Raw genomic sequence first — 25057 nt, 5'->3', positions numbered from 1 at the left:
TAGTACATTATAATCAATGATGATAGTGAGATCAAGCTGTGTGCATGGATAGAGACGGATTCAAGATATGAACGGTAGTCTTCTGTTATTACTATATAATAGTGACTGAATTTACGAACAGACTTCTTAATACCTAAGTTGCTTGGACTTTCCAAAAAAATTGCCGCACTCGTGTCGGATCCTTCAAAAGTACAAAAACTATTGCATTCATGTGAATTTACGACCAGACTTCTTAGAAATTGCTCGGACTCTCCAAAAAGTTGCCGCACTCATGTCGGATTCTTCAAAAATACACTATTTTTGAAGGATCCGACATGCACCCGTCAGCAAGTTTGAAGAGTCCGAGCAAATAAGGCCGTGATAGAAAATATATTAAAGTATCTTGTCCATTTTTTCCTTTTTGGGACAAATATAATTAAACGTGCAATTTTCTTACTTTCTTGTTGCTTGTTTTAAACAAGATTCCATATTAGTTTTAGCTGGCTAAGTTTCTAATCTTTCATTTTTACTTTAGAATAAATCCGTACAATAGCTGTACATTTTGTTTAGGTTAAGTCCAGCTAGTACTTGACAATCTTTGTCTCGTAATTATTTACGTACATCTTTTTTGTTTAACCATCGATCCGATATAGTCAGTGATGGAGCTAAGATTTTCTCCTAGGTGGTTCAAAATCGAAAAAAGTAAACATAAAAACTAGTCGAAGATGGTTCAACATTTACTATATATATATAATAACTTTTTGCCGAAAGGGCTTCGGACGAACCCCTGACCTAAACATGGCTCTGCCCCTGGATATAGCTACTGTTACGGTTAATTCAGATTTATGCACGCCGGCAAGCCTACGTAAATAAGTACCGCAAAATGATCCTCACTAATTAATGATTTTTTTTTTTTTTTTCGGAATTTAAATTTGAAATCTCTAGTTAAAGATGGAAGTATTCGTACAGTAGCTATACATTTGTTTTGGTTTAGTGTAGCTAGCTAGTCTCGTTAATCTTTGTCTCACAAAGAATATTACTATCTTTTTAAGTTAATCATTTGATATTTGTAAATCAAATACCAAGAAGTTTTTTTGGTTTCCAAAAATTTAAATTAAACTCGCAATCTCTGATTAAAAGTGGAGAAATATACCTGTACCGGATGATACAACTAATAGACCATATTCAAATCGGGTATGCTAGAGAACCGCACCCTAACAAAAAACTTTTTGTTCTAGTTAAGACTCAAACTCGAGACTTTCAGTTAATGATGCTGGAAGGATCCAACCACCATACCACACTTTTTAGTAATGGTGCAATGACTAGTAAAAGGATCCCTCACACTGACCTTTTCAGATAGTCCAAAGATATTTTTGACCCCTTTTTTTGTAATAACTAAGACCGATCAAATTAAGATAAGATGATATTTTGGGGTAAATGTTAAATAGAACATGGCAATACCAACAAAGAATATTGTGGCGGATTGATAATTACTTCATAATTGCCTTTGTTATGAAGCGTTTTATTTCAATGTAATATTTTTAAACACGAATTTAAATTTAGTCGACCTCGAGCTATGATTTCCAGCTCATATAGGTGGAATGGAATCCTTATCATCCACGTTGATATTCCAGTAAAATTTTCATATTTGTGGATACTTGTTCTGTCCTTCTCACAAAATTTAAAATCACCAGTATTCTCCTTTTCCTTTTCTCATTGGCCCCCCAAAAATATTTTTTACAACTTGAAGTAGGGATTCTTGTTTTATACACTTGAAATAAAGAAGATTTGATCAAAATAATCAAAGTAATATAGTTTTTGAGAAATTTATGAAATTAGTATAAACGTGGTTGGCAGTAACGTATTAGGTTTTAAGAGAATTAACTGACTAAAATGAACAGTAGATGGCGTTAAAGTAGGAATCGTTACTGATAACAACATTTTGGCTTAAAACGTTACCAACAGTAACGAGACTCTGCAACTTTGCCATATCAGACTTTGCTACTTTGCCAAATCAACTATGCAGAGTCTGATGTGGCAGAGTTGTGGAATCTCATTACCATTTATAACGTTTTAAGCCAAAACCGTTAATGTCAGTAACGATTCCCACTTTAACGCCGTTTTGGTCCGTTGATTTTTCTAAAACCTAATACCTTACCGCCAACAACTTTTATAATAATTTTGTAAAGTTTTCAAAAAAACATATTACTTTGGTAAATTGATTTTAAAAATAGCTTCTTTTGATCAAAAATTCTAAAATAAAACCATAGAGATATATCTCAGCTTATTTAATTGGCTGTCATTTTTACAAGAAAGTGATAGTGCCACAAACAAAGATTGCAACATTGACTAAATGTACAATAAGAATGAGTTAATTTTATGTATAGTCATGACTGAACTTTCACCCATTATAACCTGAAAGTCACAATATTAGTTTTGTGTCAAATTAAAGTAACTCAATTTTATATAACAGTAAATCGCCTTGATTAGGTAGATGACGTATTATATATTTCTCTTAATTTCTCTTTAATCTCTACAAATTAACAAATCTACTATTTCAATTATACAAACTCTTAATTTCTCTTAACAACATTTAGTTCAAACTTGAAGATTCTTGTAAATTAAAACACATTATGTAGGATTTTTGTTTGCAACTAAGATTCGATTTTTTTTTTCATGTTATTTACTACTATTTCTATTTTATGAGTATTTTCTTATTGGTAAAACCGAAAACCGAACCGTTAAGAACTAAAAACTGATAAACTGAAAACCGATAAAAAATATCTTATTGGTTTAGCATATTTAAAAACCGAAAACCAATAAATCAAACCGATAATATGTAAAACCGAACCGAACCAACCGCTGCACACCCTATGTTGTAGTGATGATGTGTAAATTTTAGTGACTTATATGGAATTATAGCGAGTGAAGCTAACTCAGTTTTTTTAACGTAAAAAAAGCAACTTCATGAGTAAAGTTTAGTGATCATGCATGAAATAATGCGACTTTTCTTAAGTGCATTTTGGGGTTTTGGGTTTTTGATTTAACTTCTTAGGTCATTGTCTCAAAATTATTATGAAGATGCTCATGATAAATGCTATGAGCATTTCATAGAAAATTTAACTTTGCAACTTTCTTGGGAACCTTTTCTAAAAGTTGATGTATACCCCAACTCTAAGATACCTCATGATACTGATAATTGGATTCCTTATAATCCTTTGTGTTTTGTGGTACTATGAGATAAAAGACTTGTATGGTTATCTCTCCCACTTCTTTCAGGCGATTGGAAGTTTATCGATTTCAACAATAATTTCAAGTTGATATACAATAATAACTGGATTTATAGTTATCTATGTATATATATTTAATGAGTTTCTTAATACATATACACACGTACATGATCATGTAAATCCATACCGCTTCGGTTGGTGGGTCTCAAGTTATTCTCCCTATGGGTAATATATATGGTCCCTTCTTGCATGAAATTTGAGAGCTTGTTGTCTAACCTTCATTGGTCCAAAATGTCAATTTCTTATGTCTTACTCTAGATTCTTCCAACTCAAGGGCTAAGATTGTTCTTGCATGAAAAATAGGAAATAACAAGATTTACTATAATTGTAAAAGATCTACCTTTGATCGTTTTCTATATATGGAACTACCATTAGGTGTGCAAAAAAAAAAATCTCACAATGGAATCGATAGAAAAGATAAGGTGCGAAATTCTATTAATGATGTGAGGCCTTTTGTACAAATCTTACGGACTCTGCTCAAAACAGACAGCATTTATATTACAATTGCGAGTATCATATTAGCTACCCTCTTTGAAGACTTCTATCTTGGAAGAACTAACCAATATAGCAGTCTATCCAACCACTTAAACTAAAAATAGCCTATAAAATCATGAATAATCTGTATATATATATACAGACGACAACAACAACATACTCAGTATATTCCCACCAAGTGGGGTTTGGAAGGGTAAGTGTACTCGGTCCGTACCACTACCTCAGAGGTAGAGTCGGAGCCAGAATTTCAATTAAGGGGATTCAATATTTGAAGAAAACCTAGTGAAAGGGGATTCAACACCTATTATACATACATAAAAATAATTTTAATCATGTATAAATAGTATATTTTTTCGTTGAACCTCCTACCAAAGGGCTAGCTCCGCCCCTACTCGGAGGTGAGATAGAGAGGTTGTTTCTGACAGACCCTGGCTCAAGAGAAGACAAAAAATTGAAATGATTCCGACCAGCTCTTTGTGTGAAGATTCCTCTCTTTGGACTGGCTTAGTCCATTAAGAACAAGCATAAAGTGATCATCTTCCTTTGAGGGGACTGTACAATGAAGTGGGAATATAATGTGCCTCATCCTTTTGCTTATAGTCAAAAGGATGTGATTCCCCTCACAAATGTGTAAAAGCAAGATTATGAAACTTGTAACAAAATTCAACATTTCCAAAAGATCACATCAAAGTTTATTTTGGGCCAAAGATGATTACAAGTAGAGAATTCTCCAGCCTGTAATGAACAACAACAGGTAACAGCATATCCATAACCCAGGGAACATGGAGAAGCTGACATTTTTCGCAAAAAGAATGGCAAGCCATTTGACATGATATGCTTGTGGTAAAGAAGATTCAGTAGAATCATCCTTTCTTGGTGTATGATTTGGATGTTCTTTTTCAAATTCTTTTCTCCAAAGGAAGATGGTGGACAACTGTCAATAGTTGAAATTGCACGAATTGCCCTTAAAAAAGCTGATAATCTTTAATGTTGAAGATTCTTCAACAACTGACCATCTTTAGAAACTGAAGTCAAGCGGGGAATAACATAGGGGATATTGTGATATAAAAACATTTACGAGGAACATAAACTAAAGACCAACACAAAATAAGGGCATAAATGTCATTGATCATATGCGGAAATAGCTTCTCAAATTATTGGAAAATGGTTTTTCATTCCCATTGACTCGAACTCAAGACCTCTAATTAAAGGACGAGGACAAGGACAATCTCACTCACTACGCCACATTCCTCAACGACCTTTATAAGAAACTAGTATGTATCTTTCCTTTGTCAAGCAATATTTAATGTTTGATATCGAAGAGTAACGGACTGGCCTTCACTAATGAACAGGGAGGACAATCTCACTCACTACCCAGATTGATTAGCCAATTACAAATTGCTCATCTCCCTCAGAATACTCCAAATGTGGTGAAAGAGGTATAATATTCTTCAGACTACCCGATTATCGTTCATTTTTGCTTTATATAATGCAAAATCACAAATCAGGTAAGCACATATATGAGATAGCACAAACAAAATATGATACAGTTGAGTTATTTAATCACAAAACCAAAAGATTTTCTACGTTTGGTACAACTTAAAATGTTGCATTCCAGACGGCCAAAACCAACAAACTGAAAATATAAAACACATGGATGCACCTACAAGTTAGAATGACCAAAGCTCATCTTAAAATGGAGAAGATGTCAAATTCGTGAGGCATGAAATCCTCACTGGGTCGATAATACTTGTCCGGAGAGTACAAGCTCAAGTTGGTCACCTGGCTTGTATAGAGGCAAGCGAACCTCTCTACCTGTGAATCAACCAAAACAGAACTTCAGTTTTCAAGTAAAGATCACGCCCACAAAGTGCAGGATACTTCCCAAGTATTTAATCTTACCTGATGTGCAAAACGAGAATTTTGATACCCCGTCTTCATCAGTTGCCCCCAGACCTTGTGGAACTGTAAATATTTGATGACCTCATCAGAACGAAAAAAGTGTACTACTTTTCTTGTGGAAAATCCAAATCGATTTATTAATAACGCATGTATCAAATACGACTAAGAGAATAAAAGTTTACGAATATATGCATTGACTTCACAAAGTTAAAAGAAAGTATAATTGCATATCAGATATTATTTAAAATATTTCACTAAAGCGCTCCAGACAAGAATGAACTGTTCCCTAAAGAAATAATTCTACGTTTAGAGGAAATTCTCTCATAGACGCTCATACCTTTTGGTGACATTCTTGTTGTGCTTGCTGATGACTGAGCCTGACCTCCTCACTTTGGGACTATAAAAAATGACACCATTAAAACACCAGATTAATTGAACCCCATAACAGAAAATATGTCATAGCCTATTTGCTTCAATGCAATCGAGTACATTTGATTCTCCAGGTGACAGACATCAATGTAGAAAAATCGACCAGATATAAAACTGTTTCTCTTATTATGTTGAAAACTATTTTCCTACTGATACTATCTTGAAATAACCTACCTGCAGCTTGTCAAGCTCCGAAAACATCTTTTCCTTGTTGGCATCATCAGTATCTTTAGATCTGAAGCATAAATTTTTTACTTTAAGACAAATTCGGATGATAGATTAAAAATATTAACATCAATGTAAGAGTATTCATTGTCAAAATGGTTCTATGAACGACACAAATAAAATGTTCCTTAATTTTTCAACTTAAAGGAAACTTGACACTGCTCAATCACAAGACTACTCCACACTGAGAAAAGTTACAAAGAGGCAGGAAGTGTGTACTCGTAACTAACAACCTTCAATCAATCATTCAATCAATTAAACCTCAATCTAAAACTAGCTGAAGCCGGTTGTATGAATTCTCCAGCAAACTTGATTTTGCTTCTTTATTTTCTCATTTCTTTTAACCTTGTACTTCCTTAGCAGAACGGACTCAACATGATAACAGTTGGACAGACAAAATGCACCACCAAAAAGTCATGCACGTATGGTTCTCGAATACAAAATGAAATGGAGAGAATCATTACTTGAGGGACCACTTAAGATGGTGTATTTCATCTTCAATGTGATCACGCTGATTCCTCAATAACTGAAGTTGCTGCAAACATGTGAAAATTGCAATTATTACATTACCACTTACCATTACCATGTAGCAGAGCATAAAACAGACTTTTTGGATTTGAAGTAAAATACTATAACTTTACAGAAAATTAATCGCATATAACTAGTGTTCGGCATATGGAGAGAAGTTCTTTACTTAGATCAGAAACACAATTGCTTCTCCATGAAATTTGAATATAAAAAACATATCAAAAGACCTACAACAACAGACCAGTATATTCTCACAAGTGGAGTATGGGGAGGGTGTAGTGTACGCAGAAAGCTGCTGTTAAAGCGTCCAATGTTTACAGTGTCAGTTGTGGCCTCTTAATATGGTCTTGGACAATCCTTACTTATGTGATAACTTTTGGGTTGAGTTAGGCCCCAGGTACGTGTTATTGATATGTTAAGGAGTCAGACTCATCCCTGGATATGTTACCCAATATTGGGTTCCCATGTTATATTATCTACGCTCCGCATGTGCAGGCCTGGAGGCTGGATGTCCAAAAGGGGTGTTAAAATGAACCACAGTGGTTGAGTGATGGATTATTATCTCCTTATATAATCTTAAAGAGAATCCCCAAAGTCAGCTTTAGGGACCGAATTAGCCTAAGGTCTATCATCTTAATGCAAGTGAGCCGGCCAAACTATGAGCTACTCAAAAGGTAACATAATTTGTTTACTTCACAAAAATATTATGTAATTTTAGAATATTGATGACTGTAAGCACAAAATCAACGATTAGCCGCTAGGGATTAGAATATCAATTTTTGAAACTCAATGTCAATATGCTATGACATCTTAGGAATATTGACAAGATTTCCTCCTTGTCAATTTTATTTGGACATGTAAATGATCAGTCCATAATACTTTTGTACTCAATAAAGACATCAACCGTTACTTCCAAGACATCCGGTGCAACACAAAGTTGACAAGCACTTCAATGATCCCGCCCTTATTTAACACATCAGATAAGACACAAGCACAACAAATTTCCCCATATGCAATTGTTCTTGTTGAATAACATTTTCACGTATAGAGAGCTACGAAGCATATAAAGTACAAGAAAACCTAATGGAGTACAGAGAATGAGCAGAAGGATATGCTTATATACCTTGCATATGAAGTACAAGAAAACCTAATGGAGTACAGAGAATGAGCCGAAGGATATGCTTATATACCTTGCGAGTATCCTTTAGCTCCCAGAGAAGTTCAACCTCTCTCTCAAGCTCTGGAACAACAAGCATTGTTCTCCAACCTGCTCAAACATCATAAGATCCTAAAGTTTAGAATTCAAACTTTTTAAAAAGAAGCAAAGAAAAACAAATAAAAGAGGCATGCGGGATAAGCTACAGGAGGGATATGATTATAGAGCTGAGATCGTGGAAAACTGGAGAGAAAATTAGAGGACATTAATTTTCTTTCCATCCATGTAAATAGTGGTTCTTGAAAGTCATGGAAATTCTTTTAATGTCATTATTAGCGCTTAAATATAACAGCTAGTCAACAGTTTTTGTGATCTAGTTGCACATGGTCACAAATAATGTAAATGCTTAACTATAATTAGTTTTATTAGAATCGAAGCAAAAAAGTTTCCCTTATCATAGTTGTTCTAATTTTGCTCTAATATATAGGTATCATTTGCATATACCTAGTATGATGAACTAGAAAGGTGGGCCGCAGCAGTCTTTAAAACAAACTACCAAAATATATGAAGTTATAAATAAGCAACAAAGAATAAAGCAAGAAGGAGCACATGAGTGGCGAATGCATACCCAAAACCTTTTTGCTGCGTAAGATATCACCGTAAATGTGATCTCCAACATAAAGAACCTAATTGAAGAGAACAATACGTTACATCCAAATAAGTAAACAAAAATGTAACTTAAACATAGTTAATCACCCAACTAGAACCATGGCCAGAGCTCAAGATAACACCAAGTAAATCCACTATCCCTTCCCTCCATAACTTCCTAAAAGCTTTATATGCCAGCTCTTCCAGACATACAGAGCATTTAAAGATATGAATTTGTGCTTGCACATAGTATATCCTTAACCAAAAGGAAAGCTGAAAACAGGACTAAGCAATCAAGACAAGACTATTAAATTGATGCCGATGCAATACCTGTGAGCTTGACTCAATTGAAAGTAACTTATGCAAATGGCCAACATTTCCCCCCTGAAGAGAAATTAGGAAAATATTCGGTCATTTTACACAAACCATTAAATTCCACAGACGATGCAGCATGAATTATATCTGCATCCACACCTGGAAAATTCTGCAGCCTTCCTTCAAACTCTTTAAAAGCAATTCCGAAGAAGTGCACCCCACCTATTGTTTTGGACAAAGTTAGAACATGCACAAAATAGAGGAAACACAGTGGCCAAGAGAAAACCAAGTTTTCTGCACCGACCTGTGCCATAGGAGTCCCATTATCAGTGTTGATAAGCATGCCACTTTCAGGTTCAACCTCAAAGAGGTTTGCACGAATTTCATCATGGAAAAAACCTGGTTTTGCACTGCATAAAAATCAAGTACTTGTTTGTCGGCCCGGTGATCGTAACTCTACAAATAATAGCTGCAAATATAAACAGAGGCACCCATTTTCCCTGATATGGCTGCATATGGTTGGCATCTAAAGAAGTGCATATGCATATTCTCGGAAGTTTCAAGGGAAGAAAATGACCTGCCAGTGATGACAATATCAAAGTACTGAAGCCAATCAAATCTGGAACTACTTCCAGCAGAGGGTTTAGGCCCACAAAGGAAGTTCATAACAATGTTTGTATAGTCCCACAAGCTGCACACATGTAATTAAGATCCTTATAAAATATAACGAATGCAGAATCTATTGCCTGAAGAATCTTTCAGGCAATACGACTCATAGAGACTTCAGAAAGAGCATCATCTAGTGCTACCTCCACCCCAACCACCCCACCCCCCAAAAGAATTAAAAAAGAACAGCAAAACCCCTAAAACAACCCAACAAAAGAAAAACAAACAAAAAACTGACAGAAGGAAGACTTCTGTGAGAGCATCCTCACCTGTTTGTTACCAGAAAAGTAGCACGTCCAGATTCTCTAAGCATTTTGAGCATCGGAACAATTGAGGTATCCTCATTGATATATCTGATGTTGGCAAAGGCAGATGGCAAAATTATCAAATTTTAGTCAAGCAAGGAGTGTTATGAGAATAACAAGCCCATAGGTTAAGAAGCTACACTCCCTAAATATGGAACAGGAACAGGAACAGCCAATTATCTCTAGATTTCCTGAAATATGGTCTGCTACAGTAACAACTATCTTCTACTGCCCTAAGCGCACCACACTCCTACAACACCAGGGCCTTTAGCTTTTCAGGGAGAAGTGGAAGACTGCTTCCAGCTACCTTTTTCCACTTAAATCTAACTAATGAATGACAGGATAGTTTAGAATAATTGATAATTCCTATAAGAACAGCATCATCAATAACAACAACAACAACAACAACAAAAAACCCAGTGTATTCCCACAAAGTGAGGTCGAGGGAGGGTAAGATGTACGCAGTACATACCGCTACCTCCGAAGAAGTAGAGAGGTTGTTTCCGATAGACCCCCGGTTAAGATAAAGAATAATAAACAAGGGGATGGATGACATAACATAAATAAGGAATAAGAAATAATAAAATCGAAATCAGAGGAATACGCAATACGAGAAATAAGGGCAACACGAAGTAAGAAAATAGGAACTAAGAAATAAGAGATAGGACACTCACCTAGTTGTAACATACACTCACATATTAAAGGCACCTATATACACAGTCCTAGGATTACTAACCCTGCTACACAAGATCTCTCTTGACTGCTTGCTACAACCCACACACTCACACTAGCCTGCTACCCTTATCCGCGCCTTCCACACCTTCCTATCTAGGGTCATGTCTTCAGTAAGTAAGCTGAAGTTGTTCCATGTCATGTCTAATCACCTCCCTCCAGTACTTCTTCGGCCTACCTCTACCCCTCATGAAGCCAACCAAAGCTAGCCTCTCACACCTACGAACTGGGGCATCCGTGCCCCTCCCATCACATGCCCAAATCATCTCAGCCTTCCTTCCCGCATCTTGTCCTCCACAGAAGCCACTCCCACCTTCTTCCGGATAATCTCATTCTTAACTTTGTCCCCTCTAGTAAGCCCACACATCCAACGCAACATTCTCATTTCCGCCACATTCAATTTTTGGATGTGCGAGTGCTTGACTGACCAACACTCCGCTCCATACAACATGGCCGGACGGACTGCCACTCTATAGAATTTGCCTTTAAGCTTAAAGGACACCTTCTTATCACACAACACTCCCGAGTCGAGCCTTCACTTGATCCAACCTGCTCCAATACGTTTAGAGACATCCTCATCAATCTCATCATTCCTCTAAATCATAGACCCAAGATACTTAAAACTATCCCTCTTACAAACATCCTGGGAGTCCAACCTCACCACCATTTCGTCCTCCTGCCTCAAGTCACTAAACTTGCATTCCAAGTACTCCGTCTTGGACCTACTCAACCTGAAGCCCTTAGACTCAAGGGTTTGCCTCCAAACCTCCAATTTGTCATTCACACCCCCTCGCGTCTCATCAATCAAAACTACATCATCCGCAAATAACATACACCAAGGCACCTCGCCTTAAATACTCTGCGACAACACGTCCATCACCAAAGCAAAAAGGAACGGACTAAGAGTTGATCCCTGATGCAACCATATCTCGACCAGAAAATGCTCTGAGTCTCCTCCCGCAGTCCTCACCTGGGTCTTTCCTCCATCGTACATGTCCTTAATTATAAGAACAGCATGAAAGTGATGGTTAAAGTCTTCGTCTCACTCTTCGTTCAGGATAAAATTGTTAATATCTTTTCTATCCAATTACATCCTTGTTTTCATATTAGAAAACAAACAGGTTACATGCAACAGAAGACAAGACCGGGATAAACATATCACACAAGCTTTTATGAGAAATAAAGTATCAATGCAAAACAAACGTAGCATGTGCATATGCAACAACTAAAATGGAAAAAGTTTTAAGTTTGAGGCAACACCCTAGGGTGAAGAATGTCTTGTTTTCTAAGGTCCATCAATCTAACATTCCCTGGCATATCAAACGATGCACAGAGTTACTAATTACCACTCAATATGGTACGCTCTTAAAAAGCAACAAAACAGTTGCCCATACCTTTTTGGATCTTTTGCAACCATCTGCTTCAAAGTCCCATCACGGTGACACAAATCTACTGCTGCTCTAACATCCTTGTACATGCGAGAGTAGCTGCAAGAAAGTGTTAAGAGTATTAGCATACCAAGAAGCCTACACATTGACAGAATGCTTCCGTTAAAGCAGTAGGCACTGAAAACACAAGGAATATTAAGGACCCGCTTGGCCAAGAATATTATTCACTTCATTCTGGAATAATTATTCACTTTATTCTGGAATCCTTGTCTGTCCATAAAAATACCAAATACAACTTGAAGTTGTACATGGGATTTCGAAAATCACTTTATTTGGATTCACTTTTAAATTTTTTATTTCAAAAATCCTAAATTTTTTATTTTCGTAAAATAACCCCATTTAAATTATATTCCATGTTCAAATCATATTTTATATTTTTAAAAAAAATACATTTGAATTCTAAATATTAACAGCAAAATGTATGGCCAAAAACAACTCCAACTTTGAAAATTCCAAATAAAGTGATTTTTTGTTGGTTTTCATGGCCAAACGCCTACTGAAAATAAAGTGAATTTTCGTTGGTTGGCATTACCGTCCATAAAGCTAAAAAAGATTACTGGTTACTCTCTTACTCTGCATCTCCAGGAACTTTTCCTGGATTTTTGTCTTTGAAGTCCACCAACTGAGCGAATAAGTAGGCTTCAGCGAGAGAGAAAAGGGTATCAATAAGTGCATAGTCAGGTTCATCAAATGAATCCCGAAGCAAGGTATTGCCATAAGTAGCAACTTTATCTTCCTTGGAAAGCTCTCTAAATCCATGATAAGCTACTTTCACATATTTGTGTCGATCCATCTGTTACATGAGCAAGCAGAAAAAGGAAGAATAGTTAAATAAGAAAGAAATGAAACTACAACAATAGGTGAGGCCGAAGTGAAATTAATGATTAAGACAGGAAACAATTACAATGCAAGGACAAAGTGGGGACAAACCTTTAATATATTCCCCCTCTTTTTATCAAGAACTAAACCTCTGACCATGTAGCTCCAATCAAATGACCATTCCAACAGCTACACAACATACAAATGGTGAAAAATCTTCTAGTTATCACTTTATACAACATTAATAATAAAAAATGAAAAATCAGATTCAATAGTCAAATAATCTGTCAGCACATAAATAAATGAGCCGTGAACTTTTGCAGTAATCACCCTCAACAATGTATACCAAAAACAACTAACTGCTTTTACACCGCAGACAGAATGAGGCTCCACATTTCATAAATCATGTAAACAAGAACTTCAACTCAACATTATGCATACTACACACTAATACAACACTCTAGGCCATTGAAAGTCACAATTAATGCTAATAGCCTAATACACACATTAAATGAATTGAGCATAATATCCACAGACTAGATGAATAATCTTACTCGGCAACTGCCAAAGCAATAGATGCACACTGAGACAGCTAACTAGCACATCAATATGCCTCATTAATTCCTATTCAGACTTCTCCTTATACACGTATTACAAGTACCTTGGAAGGGTATCCTAAATTATACACAAGCTTTCTGACTGTGCCTTCATATGCAAGAGATTCAAAAGTCTCAGGCTTGTACTGTGCCAGGGTGTAGTCCATGTCAAATCCAACAGCAACTATATTTTTCATGTTTAAGGACCGATTACAGAATATCTGCTTTCCTATGGCAATGTCACTCCCTCCTTCGGGAGATGACCATATGAACGAACCCTGATCACCATTGGCACCAGTTTTCTTCTCAATCAGTGCCGCCCTGGTATCTACACCAATCCCATCCATCGTACAACTTGTATGTAACTGATCTCTCCCTGAACAGTAGAATCATAATGAAACTTAGTCAGTAGACGATTGTATATGAACACGCCAAACTCCAATAATTGGAAATTGCAGCATGCAAAGCTTCCTGTTCAGTGCTTGGGGAATAGGAAAAACATCACGAACTCACAGAGAAAACACCCAAAGAACAAAAGAGTTTTTGACCGATACAATGCTGGTTCCTATAAGACAAGGCCAAAACCTATACTTAGAGATGAGAGTATAGAATTGGCACCAAGGAATAGTTGCATGTCATCTTCTGGCCTTTGATTACAATCATTCAATTAAAAACTCATTATGGTATGCATCAACTTCTAGTTTACGTTGATTAATCTTAATATTAGATTGCATAACATTATAATATCATTGCTTAAACACTGTATACCGATAAAACAACCATGCAGAGTAATTAGGCGAAGGTATTAAAAAGAAATTTTCTTTATAAGCAAAGTTTAAAAAGAGAAAATTGTTGATTTAAATGCAGACTACCAAAAATACATTCTCCACAAATTTATTATTAACATTAAAAGAGATTTAAAAAAAACATTCACCACCAAGAGGAAGTAACTCTCTATCTCAGCCGCATCTAACATAATTATTTGAAATTCCAAACGTCAATTTCCACCCACATAAAGCAACTTTGATATAATAGTAACAAACACCAAACTCATCAGCACCAACTTTCTCAAATTCCGTTGGGTAGAGGAAATAATACTATAGATATTAACTTAGGTACTGTAGGAAAATTACAAGAACCATGAGTATACTTTTGAACGAAGTGACTCTTCCTAGGACAGTAGGACCAAAATCTTAGCATCTTACCTTTAATCCCACTTGTTAACCAACTCAACGCACCAGGTTTATCTCCCAATGTGTAAGCCTATACTCCAAGATATGCTCCAAGGAATACCTATATTTCACCAAAGTGAATTTCACTCGTTACAATCGAACTCCTATTGTAAATATAAGCTAAGCTCCATATAACCTATTAAGTGGAATTGTCTCTTCTAGATCAACTATTCAAGAAGCATAACCCATAACTCGCAAGCAGCCATAACTGAGACAAGAAAGTAAGACCATAGATCATAGACCTAACTACTTTGGAAGGACATCAAAGTAACACAGAAATTTTGGAAAAAAAAAAGCCTTCAACTGGACCTAATCAACTTTTCTAGATAGCAGAAACAATTCTGCTTCTTAAATAAAAATTGTTCAAGCTTAAAATTCTCAACACTGAAGTTTCCAGCCTTAAAGAAAGAGAAGGCCATTACCAAGGAAATTCCTCAACTCTAAATACGGTTTGAAATGATACTTCTTAACATCACAAGAGAAGTGTTCATATAGAACAGAAGAAAAAATGAAAGGGACCGCAAAACACCACTAATATACAACAGTACATTTTCAAGAAAAAACAGTTTTGAGTTAACTGTTTAACTTAATAAATACTGATGAATAGTAAAAGAAACAACTAATATCCCTTTCTAATACCTCCCCTTCTCCCACACCAAAACCCAAAAATGCAGAAACAACAAAAACAACAACACAACATGACCAGTGTAATCCCACAAAGTGGGGTCTGGAGAGTAGAGAGTATACGCAGACCTTATCCCTACCTCAGAGGTAGAGAGGTTGTTTCCGCTAGACCCTCAACCTTAAAGAAAGAGAAGTCAATTACCACAAAAACTCCACAAGAGAAGTGATTAAATAGAACTCACTCAACAAAATAAAATGAAAGGACCGCACAAAACCACTAAGATACAACTGTACATTTCCCAGAAAAATAGTGTTGAGTTAGCTGTTGAAAATAAACACTAATGAACAGTAAAAGAAAAACAACTTTTGTTCCCTTCTAACACCCCTTCCCCTTCCCCAACCCCATAATCCAAAACTGGCAGAAACAACAACATACCCAGTATAATCCCTCAAAGAGAAGTCTAGAGAGGATACAGTATCCGTGGACCTTACCTCTACCTCAGAGGAAGAGAGGTTGTTTCCAATAGACCCTCAGCTCGAGGAAAAAAATAGTCCAAAGCAGTCCAAAAAACGAAAAAGAAGTAATGAGGTACAAAAAACAAAAGCTAATAACAAAAATGGTAGGACTAACAACACAACATACATAGTGAATCCATAAAGTGGGGTCCAAAAAATATACACAAACCTTACCCCTACATCACAGGTAGAGAGACCATTTCCAATAGACCTCAGCCCAAGAAGAAAACAGTCCAAAAAAAATAGAAGTAACGGAAATACAAGAAACAACAAGTAATAATAAAAAACGCAAAAAACAACACGACATAACCAGCATGATCCCACGAAGTGGGGTCTGAGGAGGATAGAGCGTACATAGACCTAAAACAGTCCAAAGCCATAGCAACGAAAGTACAAGAGCTAACAGCTAATAACATTTTAATATGGACGAAACCGAAACAACAACAATAACAACATACCCAGTGTAATACCACAAAATAGTACACAAACCTTACCCCTACTACATAGTTGTTTCCGATAGACCCTCAGCTCAAGAAAAAACAGTCCAAAGCGAAGTAAAAGACGTACAACAAACAACAGCTAATAACAAAAAAATGACAGAAACTTACGTCAAAATTATAAGCAAAAAAAAAAAAAAAAAAAAAAAGCACCAACCTTTGTAACGAACTGGTTCTCCTCTGCTCTGAAAACGATCAGAACTTAAAGAACTTTGAATCCCCAAATGAAAACTAAAGCTTCTCGAGAAAGAGGAAACAAATAGTTCCTTGGGAGAGAATACAGAAAGGCAAAGTGAAACTGAACGCTTAGGGATTCGCATCTTCGCATTAAATAGCCATTTGATTTTGTTGTTTAATCCAGAATTACAAGAAGAATCAAATGCCGCGTGTAGCACCCAAAACTTGGTGCTACTATTCCTTGTAACTGATAATGCTTCTAATATACTACCATTATTATTACTATTATTATTACAACAACAATTTAGCCCCTTCATACATTAAACAAGTGGACGGACAAATTCTACTACTGTATACACACAACTGGTATTCCGGATTATATTCGGTTTTCCATTTCTATACGGAATCCGATTCCCGCAGAATTGTGAGGTTGAAGGAAATGACGTGGCGGTATATTGAGTTGACACGTGGATAGGGTTCCGACGGAGTTGGTTACCGGAGAGTGAATTTGAATTGCCGGGAAATTGAAGGTATAAATAATAGAAATGAAAAAATCGTAAAGGATGTAGACAGGTGAAATTTTCACTGCCATTTACAATTTTTGAGGCTCTCATTATATATGTTCTTAAAATATTATATTTACTGTGGTAACAGTAGTATTCATTCAGTAAGAATATTCTACCACTGTATATTTATAGGGATCAAATTTTACTTTGATTGTGCATGAAATTTAAGAAATAAGAAGTGATAATCAAATTAACTTAACATATGCGTGATTAGTCATATATTTATGTGATAATAAATAAGTTATTGAAGGTTTAAAATTAATCATTTTCATACAATAATTTTTTTTTTCTTTTTGTGCAAGTTACTATTCGTGTTTTTCTTTTGCATTCTTTCAAGAAAATATTAATTAAAAGACGGTTTGAATATTTTATCTTCATTTATGTCTTAAGTTATATAATTTTTATTTATCAACTATTTATTTTATTTATGTGTCGTCCGCTTCATAATTGAGATGTTTGGAGTTTTCAAGAATAATTCTTGAAAAAAAAAAGGAAAAAACAAATTAATTTTATTTAAAAATTTTAAACTAATAATAATTTAAATTTTAAGATAACTATATATAAAAATCGAGAAAGAAAATTTAAGATGAAGAAGATAGATCATTCTTTTTGAAACATATTTAAAAAAATAGCGTAAATATGAAACATAATTATTGAAATTACACCAACTGATAAACTTCTTTATTGATGTTGTTCTTAAATTGCCCATTATGTTTTGTTTTTTTTTTTTGCTAAAAAGTTGTTAAATAACATCAGAACAATAGTGCTATTTACATTGAATTTATTCACGTGGGAAAAAAAAAATTAATCACTTTTCAAAAGCATTAAAGCAAGACCATTCATTCCTTATTTGTCAAATAATTAGCAACACAAGTCGTTGTCTAATTAAAAACAAAAAATAGAATCTTTACAAATCATATTCTCATACTTCATTGCAGCTGGAATCAACACTATCATATATTACTACTATTTAAGAATTGACGTGTTGCTTCAGGGAAAAGAATGGTTCGTGTACTAATAAGAATTTTAACTTTCATTCAAAAAAAAATAAAAATTCAATTATAATTAAATAGTGTGATCCTTGCATTCTGAATCATATAATATAAGATGAGATAAAAGGATACTCCCTTGTTTCATTATACTAGCCGGCTTAAGTCGTGCTAAGCGCGATCCAATATTAATCCTTAAAATTTTTACGTATAATTCTATCATTTAATTAAAAGCTTTATTTTTTTTGTTGATAAATTCTAAGTTAGAGATATAATATTATATTTAGATTGATGAAATTTGCATAACGATATTTTAAGTTGTTCAAACTTTTGTGACATTGATAGTAAATTATATTTTTTAAAATAATTTAAGTTATTAGTTATTGCGATTTTATAATTTCTTTTCTATTCTACTAATTAGAAGTGACATAGTAAAATTATTATAAAAAATACTTGTGAATTTTTTTTTAGGTAGCTCCATATAAGACGTCATGTTAATTTAAAACATCAAAAATTAATTTATCATTTTAAGTCTATTTTATATTTTTTTTATTAAATATTATTAATTTTTTAATACATAAATGACTTATAATAATTGAATATGGATAATTTAGTAAAATTACGATTGAAGTAGTTGAAACAGTCATGTCATAAATATCTATTTTAGTTTTTTATTAAATATTATTAGTTTTTTAATACATAAATGACTTATAATAATTACTTAGGGGTGATATAATAAAATCAGGATTGAAACAGTTGAGACAAGCATATCGAACATGAGCAGCCTGCTTCAGCTACTTATTGTAACTTCTTATATAGGATACTAATAATATAATTTTTAATGCTTAAATAACCAAATAAGTAATTAGGGATGATATAGTAAAATCACGATTGAAGCCGCGAAGCCGACATGTATTCAAAGTGATATATCATAATAACGATAAAAAATTACTTGTGAAAATAACATAAGTGAGCCTCATATAAGACGTCAAGTTAATTTAAAACATCAAAAGTTAATTTATTATTTTATGTCTATTTCATCTTTTTTTTTAATTAAATATTATTAATTTTTTAATGCTTAGATGGTTTATAACAATAATTAGGGGTGATATAGTAAAATTACGGTTGAAACAGCTGAAACAGACATGTCCGAATTGTTTATTTTACTTCTTTGTATTAAATATTATTAATTTTCTAATATGTAGATAACTTATAATAATTAATTAAGGATGATACAGTAAAAACACGGTTGTAGCAGCTGAAGTAGGCATGTCGACCTGCTGCCTGCTTCAGCATGAAACTCCCTCTAATATATAACTAATTTAGGGAGAATACTCACAAAAATACCGAAAGTTTGATCGAATTTTTAGTTGAGCATACTGAACTTTGCGAGGGTCCTATTACCCCCTAGACTTTTTTATTGTATTTTAATGGCATATATCAGCCCACTTTGATAAGTGTGTATAATCACGTCTCTTGAGCGCATGAGAGTGATTAAAAACGTTTAAAACTTTTTTTTTTGTCAAATAGCCCCTCAATTTTCTGATTTTTAAATTTTTTATATTTTTCATTTATTTTTCATTTTTTCTCTTCTCTTTTCTCTCTTCTTTCTTTTTTTTTTCTTCTCTTCAATGGTGTTAAATTGGTGCCCCATTGTTGAATTGAAGTTGAATTGAAATTGAATTGAAAATAATTTCATCACACACACACCAAATGAGTCATCTTCAACACACTCAATTCAATTACATCAATTTGACCCAATTTCAACACACACACACCAAATGGGTATTCTTCAATTCCATCAAAAATAGAAAAATTAACCCACCATTGTCACCACCAACCAACCCAACATTGTCGCCGACAGCAATACCACCGACAGCCACCACCACCTCAGCAAAATTGAGTTTTTACTGTATGAATTGTGATTTATTAGGTATTATATATATTTATATTTTAACTAATATACATATGATTAGTATTTGATTTGGGTATGTAATCAATCGGGAAAAAAGAGAAGGATGGGATTCATAATGAAATTTGCGGAGAACTTGATATTGAGATTAATGGAGGATCCGAATGAGAGAAATTGGAAGCTTAGGGAACACGTTTATGCAACGAAGGGGAGGACCAAGAAAATATTGGAGATGTAGAGCTATCCAATTCTTTCCTGTGGTTTCTGGACATTTGATAGGCATAATGCTCAGTTATTTTGGAACCCTTTGTTTGCGATTTGAATAAAATTATTGAAAAAAAATTTCGATTTGAATTTCAAATTTGGGAAAAGATTTTCTTAATGAACTAAATAAAAGTCAAATTTCAAGAATGAAGAATCAAGAATTTGGTGAAAAAATTGTGAAAATTTGTGTATTGTAGTATTACCAATGTTGTTTGTAGAGTATATGGTTGTAATGGTCAAATATGGGTGTAGAATTTCGGGAGGGTAATAATTTCATTTTTAAAAAGTCTTGGAGGTAATAAGACCCCGCAAAGTTCAGTATATATTTTTGTGAATATTCTCCCTTATATTTAGCTTTATTAGTTAGATACTCATAAAAAAAATATTAATTAGGTGTTAATTTTACTAATTTAGCTTCATTAACTATATGCTTTGAAAATATAATTTTGAATTTGATACACTTCACGTAGTCATCTAATAGTAGAGGTATTATTGAAAAAACGTAATAAATTTCTCATAAATTAAAAAAGTAAATTATAATAATTATTTTTAATAAGAGAGTGAAGTAAATGGACCGGAGAAAGTAGTTGGTTGTACTTAATAATATACAAAATTAATTATTGAGTATTTTTTTAAAAATTGACCAGTAACCACGTTTATATTTATAAATAAAGAAAAGGTTTATGTTTACATTAATTTGTAGCGGTTAAATCAAGTGTAATATTGGAATAGTACTATTATTATTTTGAAAAGATTTACTCTCTATTGGGTTTGATGAGGCAAAGGTCTTTTAGAAACATTTTCTCAATCTCTAAGATTTGTGTATACTCTAATATTCTTTAAATTCGACTTATGAAATTTCACTAGGTTTGTTTGTTGTTGTCATCATCAGGGACGGAGCCAACCCTTTGGCAGGGATTCATCATAAAAAAAAATATATCATTTATACATGATTAAAATTATTTTTTTTTATAAATTTATAGTAGGTGTTGAATCCTCTTCAACTAAATTTTCTTTAAATATTGAACCCCTTAGTTGAATTCCGACTCTTCCTCTGGTCATCGTCCTCTTAGGTTAAGGAGCCAAAGAAAGACATGATTACCAACTTGAAGCTCCAACCTTTAGCTATAAATATATAATTGAATTGACTATAAATAATTTATATAAATACACACATCATATATTTATTGAATAATGAACATACTAGTAATAGATGCTTCTAGATTAATAAAATCTTGATACTAGCTACAGTCTCATTATAACTTTAAGGTTCACCAAATATTAAAAAATATTCTCACATATGTGAAGTGTGAACTTGTAATAATTATTCTATCCTTTGCTTAAGCACATCTCCTTCTTTTTCTTCACTTCCTATATATGTACAAAGCACATGATTCCTTTCTTAAAATTAATGACTTACAAGTTTGTTACTCTTATAAATGCACCTTAAATACTAATTGTATAATGATAAGGAGATTGGCATAAAAAATATTGTTAGGAGAAAGGTATCGAAAAACATCGCCAAAAAATGGTAAGTTAGACTTTAATTTTCTTCATTTTACTAGTGAAACGTGAAAAACACAAATAAAATATTTCAATTTTTGAGTTTTATATCTAAACTATTATGTGCGTGAGTATTCTACCTGAGCTAGCAATCACCAACTATATAGCACAATACACATAAACTATTAATTTTACGAGTCAATTTCCGGTGGCGAACAATCAAAAGTTTTGGTGTCCTTAAATAGCTAGCGATGGTTCACGTAGAAAATTCGCACACCCAATAATTCACATATACTCAGTGTATTCCCACCTAGTGGGGTCTAGGGAGGGTAGAGTGTACGCAGTCCATACCACTACCTCAGGTGAAGTAGAGAAACTGTTTCCGATAGACCTCCGGCTTAGAATCCAATAATTCAGATACAAAACTCAAAAAATGTTCAACCATTAATAACTCTTCTTTTTACATATATATATATTAATTAGCTCTATGTATATTGTGTGTATATATATAATAACATTTGATTATTTTTGTTATGTATACATGTGAAGGGAAATCAAGTGAGTTATGATGAAGCAGATTCAATATTGGTGGAGGCATGGGGAGGAAATGGTGGAGATGAATGGAGTTACAAGTTGAAAAGTCCAATTAAAGAAATATTAATTAATCATGGACAAATTATAGACTCCATCACGTTTAGAACTATTAATAATGAACAAAATATTATTGATTCACCAAGATTTGGTGGCAATGGAGGTCGAAGAGACAAGGTACATATTTATTTATTTTCTCATGATTATTGACACATTATTATATGCTTCCTTTCTTTTCTTTATTATCGAGATTATGAATTAAGAAAAATTACTTGTTATTATATAAGTTTTTTCATTGTTTGTACAAGAACATACTCTATACATGTGTGAATTGTAATTTGACTAATGTATATATACTCAGTGTATTCTCACATAGTAAGGTCTGAGGAGGGTAAAATGTACGCAGTTCATGCCACTACCTCTGAAGAAGAAGAAGTAAAGAGGTTCTTTCCGATAGATTCCCAGCTCGGGACAAGAAGACAGTAAACAAAGTCGTAATAAAATACGAAACATGATGCAATAAGAGAAATAAGACACCAGTACTATACACTATCAAACCGAAAGCATACCAAAGCACACAACTCACCCAAACCCTCCTTACTAAAAACTCCAAACTATGTGCAAAGCCCTACGACTACTAGCAAGGGTACACCAAAGCACTCCTATCTACTGACTACGACTCACCCACACGCACTACAGAGGCGAAGCCAGCCTAATAACAGGGGGTTCGTTAGAACCTCATTTGATGAAAAAATATATTATTAATACATGATTAAAATGATTTTTATGTGTATATCGTAGATGTTGAATCCCCCTTCGGTGAGTTTTTCTTAAGATTTTGAATCCCTCAACAGAAATTTTGGCTCCACCTCTACGCACTAGCCCTTTAACCTAATTCGCGTCCTCCATACCTTCCTATCTAGGGTCATATCCTCGATAATTCTCTCAATATAAAAGAAACTTCTAATGCAACGACAAAAGTTGTTCAAATTTATACAAGTATGGTATTTTTGAACCTTTCCAAAATCCTTAACGAATTTTCTGACTTCACTACTATTCCATTAATGCCAGGTTACTATCGAGGCAGCTCCATTGGAATATTTGAGAGGGATCAAGGGGACATATGGAAATTATGGTGGCAAAATGGTTATAAAATCTCTAAGTTTTGTAACAAATGGAAAGAATATTTATGGACCATTTGGTAATAAAGGGGGTGATGGAAATCCATTTTCACTTGTGATGAAAGAAGGTGGAGCCATTGTTGGATTCCATGGGCGTTGTGGCTCTTATCTTGATGCTATTGGTGTTTATCTGCAGAAACTAACTACTCCTACAACTCCACAAAAACAAGATGATGATCAAAAGAAAGTTGAGCCAAATGAACCACTATTGGTAGAAGAAATTGAAATCCATGAAGTACATATACTACTACTAATTTTGTTTTCTCTTAATTAATATATGTGGAATTATAATATTGCACTTGCTATTAACGTCAGTTTATCTGAAGGGGAGCTTTGGAGTAACCGATAAAGTTGTTGTCATGTAACCGTGAGGTCACGGGTTCAAGCCGCCAACAAAAATGCAAGATAAGATTGCATGCATACAATACACCCTTGACCCTGCACACAGTGGGAGGTTTAGTGTACCAGGCTGCCCTTTATTAACGTTTGTTTATGTGTTAGTCGAGTTTGGTCTTGTTGCTAGCTAGATCCTTATCTGATCTTACCAGAATCGTAAATCCAACTGATTGAACCTTTCTGAGGAAAGAACCTTTTTGTAGGGTCAATATTTATACCGAATCGATACATGCATGATATGTGTCTGCACATAATAAACTTCTTTCACTTAATATATGTTCTTATGTTATTAGATAAATTAATATGATTTGGTGTAAATACTGAATATTTTTTGACAATCAGAAATTGGATGTGATGAAGACTATTGTGCCAAGAAGTGCTGGACCTTGGGGAGGATGTAGTGGGAAAGGTTGGGATGATGGTGTATTTAGTACTATCAAGCAAGTACAAGTATATATGAATACAATAAGCTCAGCTATATCTGGAATACAAATTCAGTATGAAAAGAAATTAGATAAAACATTATTTTGGTCACAACTTCATGGAGGTCTTGGAGCTGGAAATGACACAATTAGAAAGGTATGAATTAATACATTTTCTCTTCTTTTTTTTTTTTCTATCTGGTGTTCGTTACTCGCATTGGAACCCCACTAAGACGAGATACTTTAACAATGAGGGGTCATTTTGTGTGAGGTGTAAGGTATAATAGTCCTGCAATAAAATGCACGATTATGTTATCCTATGTTTGGTGGGAAGCATTAGTTAGTCCCGGGATTATTTATTCCACCATTTATTATACCATAGTGATGAGATAACTAATGACGAAACAGCTAATCCCGAGATTATTTAATTTTTCATTTTTGGTGGATTTGATATGCAGATAATCATTGATGGTGAAAATGAGTTCTTGATCGGAATTGAAGGATATTATAGTCCAGTTGACAACAATGGGGGCCATGACACAATAAGACAAATTGCATTTTATACAAGTAAGGGAAAATATGGACCATATGGAACTGAAATTGGAAATTATTTCAGTTCATCAGCAGCTAGAGGAAAGATTGTTGGTTTTCATG

General features: G+C 34.1%; 2 protein-coding genes across 4 annotated transcripts; one reads left to right on the top strand and one right to left on the bottom strand.

Annotated features, from left to right (window-relative positions):
- Window positions 1-5266: 5266 nt before the first annotated feature.
- On the bottom strand, window positions 5267-17170 carry LOC107866997 (5'-nucleotidase domain-containing protein 4). Of its 2 annotated transcripts, XM_016713070.2 has the most exons (18): window positions 16560-16695; window positions 14739-14826; window positions 13599-13909; window positions 13049-13126; window positions 12691-12911; window positions 12065-12157; window positions 9903-9986; window positions 9545-9658; window positions 9272-9377; window positions 9127-9189; window positions 8983-9036; window positions 8633-8690; window positions 8039-8115; window positions 6785-6855; window positions 6270-6330; window positions 6004-6063; window positions 5667-5729; window positions 5267-5579 (listed from the first exon to the last, which is right to left on the bottom strand). In XM_016713070.2, the coding sequence occupies exons 3-18, from the start codon at window positions 13878-13880 to the stop codon at window positions 5451-5453; spliced, it is 1614 nt and encodes a 537-aa protein (XP_016568556.1). In that variant the 5' UTR covers window positions 13881-13909; window positions 14739-14826; window positions 16560-16695; the 3' UTR covers window positions 5267-5450. The 2 variants fall into 2 exon arrangements, with proteins under 2 accessions (XP_016568556.1, XP_016568555.1); XM_016713069.2 differs by lacking the exon at window positions 14739-14826 and having other exon boundaries at window positions 16560-17170.
- Window positions 17171-21720: 4550 nt separating this feature from the next.
- On the top strand, window positions 21721-25057 carry LOC107869416 (agglutinin; the record flags this gene model as incomplete). 2 transcript variants are annotated; one of them, XM_016715957.2, is given in 5 exon segments in its annotated part: window positions 21721-21841; window positions 22363-22581; window positions 23476-23820; window positions 24324-24560; window positions 24862-25057. In XM_016715957.2, coding segments are annotated over 5 exon segments (1000 nt in total), but the record flags the coding sequence as incomplete, so codon positions are not given.

Source organism: Capsicum annuum, chromosome 4, assembly GCF_002878395.1.
Source record: "Capsicum annuum cultivar UCD-10X-F1 chromosome 4, UCD10Xv1.1, whole genome shotgun sequence".
Classification (NCBI taxonomy): Eukaryota; Viridiplantae; Streptophyta; class Magnoliopsida; order Solanales; family Solanaceae; genus Capsicum; species Capsicum annuum.
The sequence above is the reverse complement of the archived record's forward strand: the minus strand, read 5'-3'. Positions and strand labels throughout refer to the sequence as shown.

Coding starts and splice junctions, on each gene's coding strand:
- LOC107866997 (XM_016713069.2), bottom strand. CDS start 16,896: ATGAAGGGGCTAAATTGTTGTTGTAATAATAATAGTAATAATAATGGT. Junction 9,378..9,544: donor GATATTGTCATCACTGGCAG/GTCATTTTCTTC, acceptor ATTTTTATGCAG/TGCAAAACCAGGTTTTTTCC. Junction 5,580..5,666: donor ATTCTCGTTTTGCACATCAG/GTAAGATTAAAT, acceptor GTTGATTCACAG/GTAGAGAGGTTCGCTTGCCT.